General features: G+C 36.7%; 1 protein-coding gene across 1 annotated transcript; it reads left to right on the top strand.

Annotated features, from left to right (window-relative positions):
* The first annotated feature begins 499 nt into the window (after positions 1–499).
* LOC124172303 (zinc finger protein 3 homolog) lies at positions 500–16,371 on the top strand. The gene is made up of 7 exons (XM_046551744.1): positions 500–919; positions 1,034–1,171; positions 3,551–3,718; positions 5,337–5,456; positions 9,782–9,907; positions 11,095–11,167; positions 14,578–16,371. The coding sequence occupies exons 1-7, from the start codon at positions 752–754 to the stop codon at positions 15,441–15,443; spliced, it is 1,659 nt and encodes a 552-aa protein (XP_046407700.1). The 5' UTR covers positions 500–751; the 3' UTR covers positions 15,444–16,371.
* Positions 16,372–18,087: the final 1,716 nt, after the last annotated feature.

The raw sequence follows: 18,087 nt of genomic DNA on the forward strand, positions 1-18,087 counted from the left end.
CAAAGATTGGTGTAGAAAATGTGGTAATCTAGTTGCCATTTCATCCGTGGAGCGCGTACCTAAAGAACAGGCCAAATATCCGCGTTCGAAGACTATTTTATGTCCATTTGATAATATGTATGAAAATCTCATTTAAACTTCATCAAGGATTATTTTATTTATGGTGGAATAAAAAGTATTAGTTACTAAATGTATCATTAATAGCTCAGAAAGGAATAAGCCAAATGTGGCTCCCGCACTCCCTATTATGCATTTACAATTTTGTCAAAAAATGGATTCCAAAACTTCTTTATTCAATAATTAAAATAGAGGTTTTAAATAGAGCCATTCAAAGGCTCATGCAATGAAGCTCAACGATATATCATATTATCCTGCGAATGCAAGTTTTCATCATTTTTCGATGGTAGGCCTGTTGTATATGTGGTACTCTAGTGGTAGATCACGCAACTAAAGTGAGAAATCTAATGTAACCTTTCCTTGCCTGTTCTGGTGTTAACTATGGTGCCAACAGGCATGAAATTCCCTAACAAATTTTCTGTCTTCTGTATCAATAAGATTTCTTCTTCAGGTCATATTTCAATGACAGCTTTTTTCTTCCGATTTCCGTGAGTAGTCCAAAGTGTTTCCATTGCCGTACGCCATGGAAATGATAGTAATGTATTAGGCATTGGGAAATTTTAAGCGTGGTTTGTGGATGATATCTTTGATGAATGAACTGATTTAAAGATTGTATGAGTTATTGCTGTGAAAAATGAGTGCTTTACCAGGGAATTATTCGGAGTCTTCTGAAAGGAGTTCCGAGGGTACCCAGTGCAGACTTTGCATGAAGAAAAATGATTATTATTACAACATATTCACTTCAAACGTGGCTTGCAGAGTAACTGTTAAGGATGCCATGCATGGTTTGCTCGGTTTGGAAGTAAGTAGCACGATACCTGTTATCAATTTTCTATTTCATATTCATTTCTTTATTCTGTGTTATGAGTATAATTTCAGATTCTTTCAATGTGTAGCGTGTTGATTGCTATCTTAGGTTGCTGTGGGAGATGGCCTGCCTACCATCCTGTGTCCAGTATGTCTGAAGAAGCTCACGGAATTCAGTGTTTTCAAAAAGATATGTTTAGAATCGGACGAAAAACTGAGGAAATTTTCTGGGATTAATTACTTTGGGGTGAGTAGTTTCGTTTTTTCTTATTTGAAGACTGGTGCATGCATTGTTTCCCAGAACGTAAAGTTGGAGTCTTTGGTTTGTGCCGACAGCAGTGAGAAATCCAGGTGGATAATTATATGCGGACTCATCTTATTATAGCAGTAATTTGATAAAACTCAAAATTGTGATTGATTATTCACCTGATGCCACAACTTGAGAAATAGAAAGTTGTATGACTGCTTGAAGGTGGTGAATTCAATTTTATTTTTAAAAGTACTTAAATCAGAGATAAAAAGTGAATGGAGCGTTCCATTGGATAATTGATAACATTAGGGAATTTTAAAAGCCGTCGCACAAGGTTGACGGAATAGTGAAACTAGCCCAGTTGCCCGGAAGCTGTGTTTCTGAATCTGTGACTCCGTGCGAATTGCTTTTTACCTTGCAGTTGGTGTTTCAGTGGTGATAAGTGTAGACGTTTTGTTGCTCGGTTCAAGTACTTGTTTGTTAAACAATCTTGCTAACAAAGTGAGGAATTCAAATCGCAAATGATCTACTCAAAAGGCAATCTACCCTCTAGGCTATGACATAGTCCATTATAAAATCCTCGCTTGGGTAACCAGAGCATATTAAAATGTTCAAGGATATATCCTACATTTTTTTTCTGCAATGCGTGAGCTGTGATAGCCCTGTAGGTTATTTTCTTCATCGGTGGATAATAAAGCACGAAAAATAATATGTTTTACTTGAATTCTTGTTTATATTTCCATATGAATTCTTGAGGTTTAACTTATTTGCAATAACATACCTGCTAACGGTTATGACATTTATTTTCCATTCTCAAGGCTTATTTTATTAAAATATGAGAGGTAAAATAAATTTATAAGTGGCCCAGTGTTGAAAACTATTTTGACACTTTAAAGCATTTAGTTGCAAAGAAGTACTAAAACGTTTTAAAAATCAAAATGTAAAATTTTTAAAAAATAAGAAAACGGAAGTGAAATATCTTTTATGTATCAATTCATTTATTTTGTTGGTCAGTTTCTTAGTTAAAAAATTTATAATTTCACTTTTATTTGTGCACCAATTTTGTGTAATTTCAGTACGCTATATTTGCTAGACCCATCTATATCACAGCAGCAATTAAAAATTTTTTTCTTAATGCAGGTAAAAAAATAGTTTTTAAAATGAATCTTGTAGTTAAATTTATATTCTGTTTTTCAATTTTGGTGTTCAGGAATTCCTATGTTGTGTTTTTATGAATGCTTGGCTAAGATGTGTTCTGGACTGTTTATTTGACTTAAAAGATGGATTATGGGTCAAATTACCTTTTTTTATTAATTGAGATGATTATCCTATGATGTAGTCTTCACAGGCGTGGATAGCCATAAGATATGCTCCATTTTGTTGGGATTGTTGGAGAAATTGTTTTGAGTAAAATTTGCTCTGGGTATTTTCATTATTTTCATTTTAAAGTAATTCTTTAGTTTGGGAATGGAATGGTTTTACATTTTTTTAATTAATTTGTTATTCGTATTTTGAGTATGAGGTCAAAAATTGCCTTTTTGATAATGCAATGAAATATTTGTTTAAGATTTTTTCTTAAATAATTCAACTTTATGCAGATTTCTTTGGTGAAGAACTTTTTCATCCAAATTTAGAGCTGAAAAAGCATGTTAGCTGCGTTTACTTTTTACTTTTTTCAGGGATGAGGTTTGATAATTAAAAAAATCTGCCGAATGAATAGGTTTCATCCACCAGACGATTAATGTGGACCTGTCAGAATTTCTTGGGATCTTATTTTTCTTCTTTTTTGTGCTACTCACAATCCAGTGTATTGGCCGCTCAGGCACTCTTGAACATTGTAATTGTTCCCAAGTATCTCTAACTGCTGCCCCATCTATGACGTTTCGTCCCCGTGGACATTTTATTCTCCTCTTGGGCACTTTCCTACAAATCTCTTCCTAGATCAAGATGAGGAATTCATACATCTTTGCCTCAAAAAGTGGCCAAAATATGAGATTTACCTCTTTTCTCCTGGATTTCATATTAGAGTATGTATAAGCAAGATGTCAATGACAATAGATATGCATCAAAAGCACATTCCACATAAAAAAATCATATTTAAGACACCACTGCTGAAAACATTTATTTTCTGATTCCTTGGTCCCAAGGATGTTGTAATATGGCCAAGATATGAGTCAGTATACCAAGTATCTTCCTGCATAATTTTGGTTTCAGTAGCTGTTTAGCTTTTGAGTAATTGATTAACAGGCACCTCTAAATTTTTACGTAATAGCTTAAGTGACACATTAAAAATCCCTTTTCATCAAGATTAGAAATATGCTTCATTTGTTGACAATGAAGGAGGTGAATGGTTTATCACTGTTACTTTCTCCACAGAGTATCCAAGGAGAGGAGGCACCTGATGACGAGTTGGGGTCTTCTGCGGACACAAAAGACTTCATTGAAGATGTGATACAAGGAACCTCACATCTCACTTGCCCAGTCCAAACGACTGAAATATACATTCCATTGCCAGACTCCCATCAATCCAGAGCTAATATGTTGGTAAGCTATATTCTCATCCGCAGTGAAACCTTAGTTCAAAACGAACTTAATTTGTAGGTATTTACTATGCTGTATGGCGAAATTGCTTTTGTCCAGTGTAACTGTAGTCATTTCTACGGGAAGTCACCATCACGTTACGAATTTTTGAGGGGGCCCGAGCCCCCTCAAAATTTCGTTATGGGTGTGAGGATAAATGTTTCAGGTTTCTCGATTTTCCCTGGGGTGTCCAGATATCGAGATTTGTATTATCAGGATTCTAATGTTGATCATATGACTCTTCAAAAATGCTTAAATTACTTTAAACTCACTACTCATAAAATTTCCTGGGGCAATATCCCAGGTTTGCCCCTCCAATAATTTTTATAAGTCAGCATCCATTTTATAAGTTGGTATGCCATTTAGGTACATGCTTGTTTATAAAATTTTAATGTTATTTTTTTGCAAAGTGGTAGTTTTCCTGCAATTTCTGGAACCAAGCATGGTTATAACTTGCGTAGGAATGTTAATTTTCTTGTTCCTAAGACTAATCTCTCTTTATTGAAAAGATCATTTCTTTATTTGGGGCCGAAGATCTTTAATAAATTACCTTGTTTGATCAAAGAGTTAAAGAGTATTAATTAGTTTTGTAAAGGCCAAAGATTTTAAAAGGTTTTAAAAAGGCCAAAGATTGGTTGTTATCCCATGATAATATAAATGTTCTTATTTGATGTGTTTGTGAATAATATACATATTATTAAATATTATTTTCATATTTTGTGAAAGGAGGAAAAAAATTATTTTGTTCTGTCCATATATTATACTTTGTTCTTGCTTATTGTAAGTTATTGTCACATATATGTTTCATAATGATAATGTTTCAAAAAATTATGTATACTTTCTTTTTTGTTTTCTGGTCTCCCTTGAAATTAATTTTTAAGATGGTAGCTTCCATGCTGGTTTTTTTATTTTAACCATTGAAGCTACCTAAAGCTCCGTTAATTTTGTGCTGTTGAAAAAAAGTGTACATTCAAGGTTGGAGTAATAAATTCATTCATTCATCCTTGGGTATAGGTCTGGTTCAGGTGCCTTAGATCATGTTAGGGCCATTTATTTCAAAATTTACCATATTTAGGGCGTGATCCATTTATGTTGGGGCTGATGATGTACCAAGGGTCGGTTGACCCTATAGTGTCGACTGAGCATATGGCCCTTATTCTAAGATAAACTAAAACAAATGGTGAGAATGTTTTCATCTGTATTGATCGATAAAATTCGGGACTTTTAAGTCCTCTTACGATGAAGTTGAAGGAGAGGCATATATCTGGAGCCTTATGCAAAACCTGGACGTGGGAAAGCCACCCAGTTGGGATGCAAACCTGCATCCTCTGGGTTGGAAGGTGGAGCCTTTAGCTGCTTCTACTGTGGCAGGCAAATGCAGAAGCAATCCACACCAATGTTTGCAGAATAAATTAGTCATTTTATAGTAGTTGGTCTCTAAAATCTTGTGCAAAATGCTTTATGCTTTTGGCTTTCTAGTAAAAGAGGAGGTTTTATTGTTATTACTTAGAAACATTAGCATTATTATTTTCATGTATTATCATTTTGCCTTTTTCGATTGACACTCAGCATTGTCTTCTAGTTTAATCTGAAAGAGGAGAGCAAAGACCCTCTCAGTGAATGTAATGATTCTGTGATGCACACAACAGATCCAGCCATAATTTTGACTGATGTCTCAGACCCATTGGCAATGGATGACTGGGTGAGTGTACTTTTGCTTTGTGTAGCACAGTTTTGCTACTACATAACTTCAGTCCTCCATGGTATATTCCAATATCACTGAAGACTCATTCACGCGATCATTATTTGTCATTTCCAAATAATCGCTTCAGCAATCACTCTTGTTTGTTTAATCAAGTGATTTTCTGAATTGAGCATCGAGCGCAATTGTTTTTTACGATCACTATAAAGCTGAGGATTCCCATCACTTTTTCCATCACTCCTCTGGTCACATTTTCTGTCGCTGAAACCTCATATCAGCCAATCGGAATGCTTACTGGTACGGAGAGATTGCAGTGCAGCGTTTGACAATCATGGGAACATCATAGAGCTGTGATATTGGAAAGGATAGGAGAAGTGACAGTGGGAGGGACTGTGTGATTCAGAAAAATAATATTTCAAGCTGATACTTATCGGGTCCGAAAAAGCAATCACTCAAGTGATCAGAGAGGGACAAAACAAATGATGCTTTGATTCAGGCTTTACCAGAAAAACAAAAGCTTTATGCTAACTTTCTAAAATTTGAATAAGTAAACTTGAGGTGTGTCATAATTCTTCATTAGAACTTTCTTGGGCACTTGTCTGGTAAATTACATAAAAACATTTAAGCTGTATTGCTATGCATATTTTGAAGTTTAGTCATACATTTCCAAACATATTCTGATCAATTTTGCAAGGGAGATCAAGGGAATTGAATTCCCAAAAGTTTTATTTCTGACTAAAATAAAGGTTTGCCAAAAGCTCCTGAATAACCGTAAAAACCTTAAAATCGTGAATAAGTCATGAATTTTGTCGTTAAACCTGAAATATCTCTCAAACTTGATTGTAAAACTATGACTGATGGATTAAAAAAATCAATGCGACTGTCATTATTTGCAGGTCAGTCACCCATTTATCTGCACTCATATATTCGAAGCGCATGTATTAGTCTGTGTGCCATAAAAACACATTGGCCATAAGACTGCACCAAATCTGGAAGACCAGTAACTAAGGTGTTCATTAACCCTGGTGAAATTTCAGACTCTACTTAACTTCCCTGCTACCCATCTCCCTCTGTTTTCCCACTCACAACCCAAAGCCAACACTGAATTTTTGTAATCATAGGCTATGTCATAAGAGATAGAACTTTTGTTGCTGTGTTTGCATTCACTGAATCTGTCACATTTGTTGAATTTTTAGTTGCGGTAAGGCCTGTGGTTGTTACTTGATCAATGATTCATCCTAAAATGGCATATCAACTGACCATTAATTTGACAACATTAAGACCATGCACGCCTGGAAAAAACAGTTTTATTACTGGGTTAAAGTGGGAACCCTGTGTGTCATTCTTGGAAAAAAAATCTTTCAAAATGAGTGATTCATTGCACTGAACAGGTTGGGGGCATACAGCTGCTCTGACCACTCACCTTTGCTCACTGAGCGAGTGAGGGCTATGACGTCAGGGCAATTCCCACTTTTGTGAGCATAAATATATGTACTGTGCTCACTTCTAATGGCCCCATAGTAGAAGGAAGGATCATCATCACTAGTAAACAATAATAAGATTGGTTTGATGCAGCTCTCCTATCTGCTAGACCTTTTTTAGCCAACAAATTTCTTCTCTTTTGCATCCTTTAAGACCTGGGCTATGAAACTCATTCAAGGCCGTTCCTTGCCCTTCTCTCCTTCCACCTTTCATACGATTATTTTTATCACACCATCATGTCTCATAAAGTGGCCAACGAAGCAGTTCCACCTTCTGCTAAGGGTGTTTATAAGACTTATCTTATCTCCCACTCTTATTAGCACTTCCTTGCTACGAACACGGTCGATACTTCTATATCTTCTTCATTCTTTGGTAAAACCACATTTGAAATACTTCCTCCTCTAGACTTCTATGCTGCTGTCAATGTCCAAGCCTGGCATCCATAAAGAAAGCTACTCCATATGGAAGGAAAACAGTGAAATTCATACTACCCATTGTAGCATTCGCTTCTCTCAGGCTTACTGATCGTGATGTTGTGATCAACTGATCACCGAGTAACGTGTGGCTGAATACACCCAATGATTTGAGTCTTGATTCCTTGGTGAATTCTTTCAAAATGAACAAAACCATCCATGGCGAATGATAAATTAGGTTGTGTTGATTGTGGATGGTTACATTTCCACAAAATAAGGTTATGGTGCAGTTTCTAGCCATATCTGCCAAACAAAACTTGTTCCCGAAAATGAATTTGCATAAGGCATATTCTTACTATATCAGATTTGGATATTGTGGGAACTTTAAAGAGGAAATTATAAGGGGGACTCAGGATTAGTCCTTTACCATCTTTGAAAAGGTTATTTGATGTTGTCAAACCAGGTTGGTTGTTGAGGGATATAATTTTTTTCCATGTGCTGATATTGATGTTGCTTGTTGTATGCATACACTTACAAGGAGAGACTACGTACCTTGCTCTGCCTTTTTCAATGCCATATTTTTATGGAACTCGGAAAGGTAAACACATCTCTAAGTTGAAAGTGGTTCCATTGAATAGGCCTTAGTTTGGCTGTAATTAATTTATTTCCGGGCGGTACTTTTACCAAGCGTTATATAATTCCAAAAAGCGTCATCCTTTGAATGTGGGCGGATGGTCTACTGGTGAGCACGTCCAGCTCTCACCAGGGGGACCCGGGTGCAACATTCTGATATGGCAGTATGTATTGTAGTTTTCATTTTGGTCAAATGGCGACAAGTTTTTCACTAATGTTAATTGCAGCAAGCATAGGCATGAGAAAAAATTTTTATCATCACAGCAATGTTTAGTTTTTTAAAGCAGTGTCATCTCGAGCGCGGAGATACGAAGAATACACTTGCTACCATCCTCAGGAACATGCGGAAAAATGAACTGGGCAATAACAGAGGCTTTTATTTAAAAGAAATAAGATTTGTAGGTGATCCTCTTGTTATTATGCTGGAGGGCTGCGGAAGATTTTGGGAAGCGTTCAGCACAAGACACATTCAGCGTAATAGTAGATTTTAAATATTCAACTTTTATTCCATTCTATTGTTTATTGAATTAATATTTTGGAATGGCTCTTTTAGTATGTAGGTACTTCAATTTAGGTAGTTAACTTTGGAGCAACGTGAATTACAAATGTTCGAGAGATATGGTAAATTATATTCCTTTTGCCTTTCTGATTTATTGTATCTGCACACATATTGCTGCTTGCCACTGGTTTTAAGGACATGTGCTCTCGAAAAAAGTGGATTTTATATTTAGTCTGGAAGTTGATCAATATATGCAATACAAAAAATTAACATTGAGGCGCACATCAAACCTTGCTAGTGTAGTCCTAATATATCCGCGCTCGAAATGACACTGCTCAAATACCTAAGAGCTATTATGATAAAAAAAATTCTCGTGCCTACGCTTGCTGCAATTAACATTACTGAAAAACTTGTCCCCGCATGATCAAAATGAAAACTACATAACATACTGCCGTGATTACGTATTGAACCCGGGCCCCCAGGTGAAAGTCAGACGTGCTCACAGCAAGACCAACGGCCCAAGCTGGAGGGATGGCGCTATTTTGGGATTATATAATGCTTGGTAAAAATACCACCTGGAAATTGATTAATTACAGCCAAACTAGACCCATTCAATGGCACCACTGTCAGTTCAGGGATTTATTCGCCATTCTGAATTCTGTAAAAAATAGGGCATTGAAAAAGGCGAAGCTAGATACATGGTCTCCCCTTGTTAGTATAGGACATGACACAAATATGAGGGGGAATGAAAAACTTGTTAAATGACCACCGGAAAATCAGATTCAGTAAAGCATTTATTGTTGCTGCATGCCAGGAATGGAACAACATTGACCTACCATCATGTAAATCATCATCACTCACCTCCTTCATCAAGTAAATGCAATACATGGAATACAAAGACTTTTTGTATGCATAGGAGATAAGTCAAAGGAATCAGTGGCAAAAATATCTTAAATCAATTCAAATTACACCCAAGTCTCAGTGACACATTCAAGCATTAGACAAATTTTCATTCAGGCATTAGGAGTGATTTCTTACTTGATAACAGCCCTATATTTTCTTGAGTTCTTTTTTACAAAATACTATGATAGATTATTGTACAATTTAGTGCATATAAATGTCCTACACAGGCTTCTAACATGTTAATATTACACAAGTAAATTTTTTTGGTTGTTTGTACAATATATCAATGCTATTAATAGGAATAATTAATTTTTTGGAAAACTCACGAAGCTGTTTCTATATATCCATATCCATGTCTTTAATGATGCTGATTGTGGACTCATATACTGGCTCAGGCATCAACATCTTCCCAAGGTGAAGAGGCAGATGCTGAAAGCACAGGAGCCAATTTGATAGACGGTGATTCTATGCTGGTTTTGGCCAAGAAAGAACTATCTCCCAAGGAGACTGATGCTGCTGAGGTATGCATGAAATTCACATTGAATTAAATTAATAGATGAAAGTGATATTTGGGGGTAATCCTAAAAAATTGAACTTCTGTGAACATGGGCTACTTGATCCCAGATTTTGAACCCTTTATTATAATTTTTTTAAATGGTCACTAGGTATTGTAGCCAATGCCACTTAGCAAGTCTCATGGGTAACTCAAAATCGGTGTTTATGAGGGAATGAGAGCTGATGCAATATTTGTGTGTGTGTGGATAGTCAAGCATGAATGGGCTCGATTGTAAATTGTTTTGGACTCCCCCCATGTCTCCCTGCTTTCCCAATTTCAGCATTTTTCCATTTTGTGTGCGTGACCAGTGAAAGGTCCACATTTTTCCCAACCCCTCCCTCCAAACAGCACCTATGAGCAGGGAATAGAGGTTGACAGAATCTATAGGTGAGGATTCTAAGAAAGCCTGCTTCTTCCCGGGTTTCCTCTGCCTGCCTCATCCCCAGAAAACTAAACCTCTCTGGGTTATAACATCTGGACGAAATTCAGCTCCAGGAGACAAATCAATCCTGGTTTCGTGTTGCAGCCAAAGGCTATGCTGGTCAGCTGAAGGTGTCTTGTATGTCATGTGGAGGAAAGGTAGGGAGAGAAGAGAATCTTGGAGGCTAGTTTGAGAGGTGAAGATTGGTGAACAAGAGGAAATAGGAGAACAGAATGGTATATTTACACTTTGCATTTTTGCATTGAATTAAATAGTTTCTCAGTTCAAGATGAAAGATGACACTATGACCCCAGCAGCAGCCAGCCAAGCTGTTCATCCGCATCCATGACTTAGAATCAATAAATAAAACACTTATCCCCCATGACATACCCCCACGTCAAGAAGATTCACGAAGAAGTCTTCTCTTTCCCCCAATCAAGAATAGAAGAACTAACTATGATAAAGGCTCCGCAATTGCTCCGGAATAATTGTGCCTTTTTCTATTCTTTTGGCCCTCCTATTTTCCCCATGAAGGAATGTATATTTCAGTAATAAGGACTGAAGGAGTGTATTATTGGATAGTGTTTAGGATAAATGTTGGTGTTGTCACATCATTTGTTTTTGTATTTGTGCCAGAGATTTACCTTAGGTGAATATTCTTGTCTCCTATTTTTTAAATTATTTAAGAGATGTCATTTGTTTTTGATAAATCTGAAATTGCTTACTTTCAGCCAACTGTTAGGGAGAATGGAGTGCTGGTTCAGAATGGTACAATGGGGATGGAGTCTATGACGGAGGCTGTGGGTGAGTGCTCTTCAGTGTTTGAAAATGACTTCACAGAAAAGACTTGTAACTAATTCTAACAAGGGAATATTAAAAATCCGGATCTCAGAATTCAATCCAATTTTGCAAACCTCACATGAAATATTTTTATACATTGTTGCCATTGTCTATGTTACAGAGGCCTGCTATTCATCAATATTTCAATATAAATCGCTGAAAATTCTTAGTATGTCTGGACCCCAAATTGTTCGCCTGACAACTGCGCACCTTAACCACTGAACTAACGCTCAGTTTCTGCTGAGTGGATAGATGATTTCTTATCCATTATTAAATTTGACCTGTAAATGTTTAACTGCATTTCAGTTTAAACTATTTGGTTATATAACCCCAAATGGAGGCCGATTCAGGGACAACTTCCAAAGGACTATGTTTAACACAAGAAAATTTGATTGAACTCTGAGACTTGGTTTTCGAACACTCCCCTTGTGAAGGATGTAGCAACTGACTGTCATCCATAGATACTTCTTTTTGCTTATGTTTATATTTATTCTGGAGAATTTAATAAGGTCGGCAAATGTCTAGCAAAGTTTTTGTCATATATCAGTGATATGAACCAATATTTGCAGTCATTTGTATTCATATGTAAAATTCCAGCGTATGTTATGGTGGAAGCATTCTGCACTTTGTCATTTTAACATACTGTTTAACTGGTCTGTTCTGATTGCTTTTGAAACCAATCCATTGTTAACCATCCAATTGCTCTCAAATAAAAACTTGCAGAAAGAGATAGCGGTGGCGCTGCAAGGGCACATTCAAAGAGAGAATCAGAGCTCTTTCCACTTCTCTCTATGGGGTATTGCATTCACTGTAGCTATAATTTTAAATTTTGAATCCAGATATGATGCCTTCTGCAGCTTTGGATCCGATTTATCTGATGAAGGGTAATATCTGCAGATATTTTGATACAAGTCTTCTGATTAGACCATCCTTAAGGTTAACCTAGGTATGAGATAATTAATACCCCTTGTCTTCATACTTGAAATAATTTTTTAAATATTGCAAGGTAGAGTGGTTACAAAAGTTTCTTCTGTCATACAGTGGTCTGCCCCTCACAGAATGTGATCTTGACTTACTGCTGTGGTTGTCCTTGGTTACCCACTACATATATTTCTTTTTCAAGGTATATATTGTTCTTGAAGGTAATTTCTTAAAACATACCATATCATTGCCTATTTATCTTTCTCCCAATATTTATTAAGCTGGAAATGATTTGTGTGTGAGCTTTAATTACTTCGTAGTTCCTGTCCATTTGTATATCGCATATTTTAATTCAAAGAGGTATTTGTGTTTAATAATAATGATAATGGTTTCAATTCAGTGTTACCTGTGTGCATGCCACTGGTAAATTGAGTTTATGATTACTTCTGTACTTCTGTGCGTGAAAAAGTGCACTGACAAGGGGAGACCACGAAACTTGCTCTGACTTTTTCAATGCCGTATTTTTTATGGCCTTCGGAATGGTGAACACATCCCTGAACTAGTAGTGGTTCCGTTGAATGGGCCTTAGTTTGGCTGTAATTAATTAATTTTCATGCGGTACTTTTCACAAGCCAGGTATAGTTTCATGATATCGCGTAACTCACCAGGCGGGTCGGGTGGGGTAGTGGTGAGCGTTTACGGCTACCACCCGGGGACCAGGGTTCGAGGCTTCGTGGTGGTTGCATATTTTTTTGTCTTCATTGTGATTATGAGGAGTAACTTTTTCATTAGTTTTTATTGCGACAATAATAGACATGAGGCAATTTTTTTATCATCATAATGGCGTTTAGGTATTTTAACAGTGTCATTACAAACGCAGAGATACGACGACTACACAAGCAAGGGTTGGTGTGCGCCAAAATGTTTATTTTTTCATTGCATATAGTGATCGATTTCCACGTTAAAAATGAAAACCATTCTTGCGAGAGCACATGCTATTAAAGACTCGCGGCGATCAACAACATGCGTACATACATAATTAATTAGAAAACAAAACGATTATGAAATGCCATATTTCTCGAATACTTGTAATTCACTTTATATATTAAATATATTATATATTAAATATAATTTCCATTAACAAATAGGATGAAATAAAAGTTGATGACAATAGACCGGGTGTGGTGGCGTATAAAATACGTCAATCTTCGAAAATCAAGGACTTCAATATCGTACGTACAGTCTGGGATAGAATGGTCTCTTGTATTCCTACAATGTACTTTGACTGTCTATGTTGCGAGTTTTTAAAGTTCGAGGAATTGTAGCTAATTTTTTTAGATCAGCAAGAGGAACCCGTCACACTTGGCGTATAAATTACGCCGCGCGACCGGTCGTGTACCACCTTTGTACCTTTATATCTGTATTACCTATAAATGTACTGGATTTTACTAATTTCTACAAATAAAGATTATTTTTTTTAATCGAGTGTTATCATATATGCACATATCATGGGCAAAGTACGCCATTTGCCCGGTTGTGTAGAAATATCAGTCGCGCCCACTAGAGGGTTAAAAGCAACAATTATACCAATGTGTCTTGTGCTCGCCGCTTCCCAAAATCTTACGTTGCCCATCCAATATAATAACAAGATGCCCACCAACAAATGTCATTTCTTCGAAAAATCCACTGTTTTAGCCCCCCGTTAACCTTTCGGTATGTTTTTGAGGGGAGTAGAAAGTGGAGCCTTCACTTATCTGCGTTGAAAATGACACTGCTTAAATACCTAACGCCATTATGATGATAAAAAAATTGCCTCATGTCTATTATTGTCGCAATAAAAAATAATGAAAAAGTTGACGCCGTGTAATCACAATGAAGACAACAAAATATACATCTACTACGAAGCCTCGAACCCTGGTCCCCCGGGTGGTAGCCATATAAGCTCACCACTACCCCACCCGACCCGCCTGGTGAGTGGTGCGATATCATGAAACTATACGCAGCTTGTGAAAAGTACCGCATGAAAATTAATTAATTACAGCCAAACTAAGGCCCATTCAACGGAACCACTACTAGTTCAGGGATGTGTTCACCATTCCGAAGGCCATAAAAATTACGGCATTGAAAAAGGCAGAGCAAGTTTCGTGGTCTCCCCTTGTGAGTTTTTTATCTGGAGTAGATACTTGAGGTTAGGATGCAATACTTGACTCATTTTCTCTGAGGAGCAGTGCCATGCAGTTTGTGAAGAAACGTTTCACACAGTTTGTGAAGAAACAATTGGAATCCACAGTAAAAGAAACTTACTGAAACCTTGCAATGTGTATAGCATCGAACCAAAAGATCGATTGAAGTGGCTACCTTGATTTCTGTGTAATGGCTGTTATAAATTAGGGCTACGATTCACAGATTTTAAGTCATACTTTACTAATCTTTAATCTGAAATTCTTTTCTAGAGCTCCTTGCAACTGAAAGAGCTTCGGCCTTTTTTGCACTCCTTGAACCAAAGGTTGAAGCATCACATTCCAGGAAAGGAAAAGAAAATTTGTCAATCAGAAAAGATTTGTCCCTCAAACCCCTTGTTTCAAGAAGGGATACTGTTAGTTCTTTTCAGTCCACCTCCTCCAGGAGTTTAAATCAGCTGATATTTAAAAGACAAGGGGTGAGGCAAAAGGCAAATGGGCTACTTAAAATAAATTTTGGAGAAACAAGGGAGAAGAGAAATGTGAGGAAAGCTAGGACAAGCTTCCTTGTAGATGGGAAATCATGCACAGGTAGTCATCACACAGAAACGAAGCCTTATTCCTGCAGTGAATGTGAAAAATCGTTCTCTCAATGGAGCACCCTTGCCTGTCACATTTGGACTCATACGAAGGAGAAGCCTTATCCATGCAAAGAATGTGGAAAGTCTTTCTCTCAAAAGAGCTCCCTTGTCTATCACATTCGGACTCACACAAAGGAAAAACCTTATTCTTGCAATGAATGTGAAAAATCTTTCTTTCTAAGGGGCAACCTTGTCGCTCACATTCGGACTCATACGAAGGAAAAACCTTATTCGTGCAATGAATGTGATAAGTCTTTCTCTGTAAAGGGAAACCTTGTGGCTCACATTTGGACTCATACGAAAGAAAAACCTTTTCATTGCAATGAATGTGGAAAGCCTTTCTCTCGGAAGAGTAACCTTGTCCGCCACAATCGGTGTCATACGAAGGAAAAACCTTTTCCATGCAATGAATGCAAAAAGTCTTTCTCTGTAAAAAGCAGCCTTGTCCGTCACATTCGGACTCATATGAAGGAGAAACCTTATCCATGCAATGAATGAGGTAAGTCTTTCTATCGAAAGAGTGACCTTGTCTATCACATTCGGACTCACATGAAGGAAAAACCTTTTCGTGCAATAAATGTGATACGCCTTTCTCTCGAATAAGTGGCCTTGTCCGTCACATTCGGTGTCATACGAAGTAGTAATCTTATTCATGCAATGAATGTGATCGTTCTTTCTCTCAAAAGAGTCACCTTGTCGGTCACATGGGGACTCATACGAAGGAGAAACCTTACCGTTGCAATGAATATGATTAGTGTTTCTCCCATAAGAATACCCTTGTCATTCTCATTCGGTGTCAGACAAAGCCGAGACCTTATTCGTGCAATGATTGTGAAAAGGATTTCTCTCAAAAGAGCAGTCTTTTTCTCCACATTTGGACTCTTACAAAGGTGAAGCCTTATTCTTGCAATGAATATGAAAATTCTTCTGCTTCCAAACATAGCCTTTCTTCACACATGCGGGTGCACAGGAAAGAAGCCTTATTCTTGTAATGAATGAAACAAAGACTTTCAATAAATCCATCTTTTATTGCAATCGCAAACACACAGTTGTAGGTCTTAGTAGTCTCTAATTAATGGTCTAAAAACTGGTATTCAATAGTCATTAAGGTAAATAATTCTTATTACTATGAGTACTGCTTTTTTAAATGAATAAAAATTTCACATGATGTTGAAAATAAAATAATATTCAGTTTCGTGTGTGACCTAATTTCATAAATGTTCAATTAAATTTACTCTTGTATGTTTTCAAGGATTAACTAATTTATTTCTGTATTTTGAACTGCAAATTTTCTGGCAGATAATTGTTTACATTTAAATGTAAGCCATGCATTTCAACAATTTTGAGGTACTTTGTTCCGTGAAAAGCTTTCTATGTAATAACAATGTTTAAAGTGCTATTAATAAATGTTAATTTGTCTGATTGATGTTGGTTGATGTATTGCCTCTATGTAATTTTTATGAAAGTATCAAGTTAAAATAATGTACTAATGATGAAGAGAGTGGTAAACTGAGTGACTCGTCTGTATTAATTGTTGCTGTAACCACATGCCTTTCATCGCATCAATATCGAGTTGTAGTTTGATCGCGTGCACCACATTCACCAATCAAACTTTTGTTCAAATTACAATAAAATTCGTACTTTTGAAAACATTGGTTGCAATGCTTAAGGCTTAAATGATGAATAAATGGAATTTATTTCTCAAGCGAATGGCCATAAATTTCTTGTAACTGTGTTCCTTTGGTATACGTGAACAAATTAACTTCCCTGCTGTCCAGAGCACAGATGATGTTTTAGGAAATTGGTCATATTACACGCGTGGTTTTGCGTGTCAAGATACATCATTTGTGATGATTTTATCATGGAAAAAATATTTAACGCAAATAATGTGAGCAATAAACATTTTTATCTTAAGGAATTAAAAGGCCCAGTTTGTTCTAAATCTGCCAAGGCATTATTATCATGTAGATATTTTGGAAGTTAAATCATTAAAATTAAATCGTAAAACATTTTAGTGGTACACATTCGTAAATATATGTCAACTTTATTTAGATTAAAGTGGAAGGAATTTATTTGGCATTTACAATCGGTGGTCGGCACTTTCGAGAGCTCTGTTTACACCACTAATTTCAGTCAATACATCTTTAAGTAGCGTCTGATATCAGTAAATGTATTCCGCATCTGCACTTAAGTTTTATTAAATATTTACAATTTGTTATGAATGCATTATTTAGATAAAGTATTGTAACAACGCTGTATAAATAATTTTATGGGCTTGGATGGCAGTTAGTCTATGCCCTTGCACTCTATGAAAAAAATAAGGTTGCTGTGGATTTGCGTGACAATTGATGTGATTCCATGTCGTCTCGATTTGTAGTGAAATTGTTCCGAGTGTATCAAAAATGAAAATAAAGGCACGAAACGCAAAGGTAGCGACCCTTCATCTGTTCTTGACAATAATTCCGGTTTTTTCTGAAAAATAGTAAAAACTAAAGACATCACAAACGGCTTTGCAATGGCTTTGGACTGATTACCTTTTCCATGCTAGTCCATCTAACAACTGGGATACGTGTACGTGAGTATTAGCTGGATCATAGCCATTTGAAAAACGTTCACAGCATTAGGACAGGATCTGAACTTTTTGCCTTATTGATTGGTGCTGTGGTGTTTGCACGCCGAACCATGTTTTCATCGACAGTACCTCCTAGAAATGTCCTTGTTTTGCCTCGCCTGATTCTATATGTGCCACAGCAAATCAGGATTCAGGTGGAGCGTTTATTCTTCCTTGTAAACTGCATCACCTGAATTTTTTAGGGTTAAGTTGAAGCTTTCTGGGGGTACTCTAGTCTACGACTTTATCCAAGTGTTCCGGAATGCAGTCCACATCCGTGATTTGATTGAAGGACATGGAAGCAATGGCGAAGTTGTAATCGTGAAGGCTGAATGGTTATCCGACTTAATAGACGATTAATGAAGATGTTTTGATTACATTACCGTGGGTGTAGATTTTGGACTGGATTTATCGTTTTGGCGCAATGTATGTGATAGGGTATACGTAAATGGTTAACGGGGGAGAATGTCGTTCGATCTTAATTTTAACATTGGGTGATTTTGATGAGATGCAATGATTCGGAATAGGAGT

This window comes from Ischnura elegans, assembly GCF_921293095.1.
Source record: "Ischnura elegans chromosome 13 unlocalized genomic scaffold, ioIscEleg1.1 SUPER_13_unloc_1, whole genome shotgun sequence".
Taxonomy (NCBI): Eukaryota; Metazoa; Arthropoda; class Insecta; order Odonata; family Coenagrionidae; genus Ischnura; species Ischnura elegans.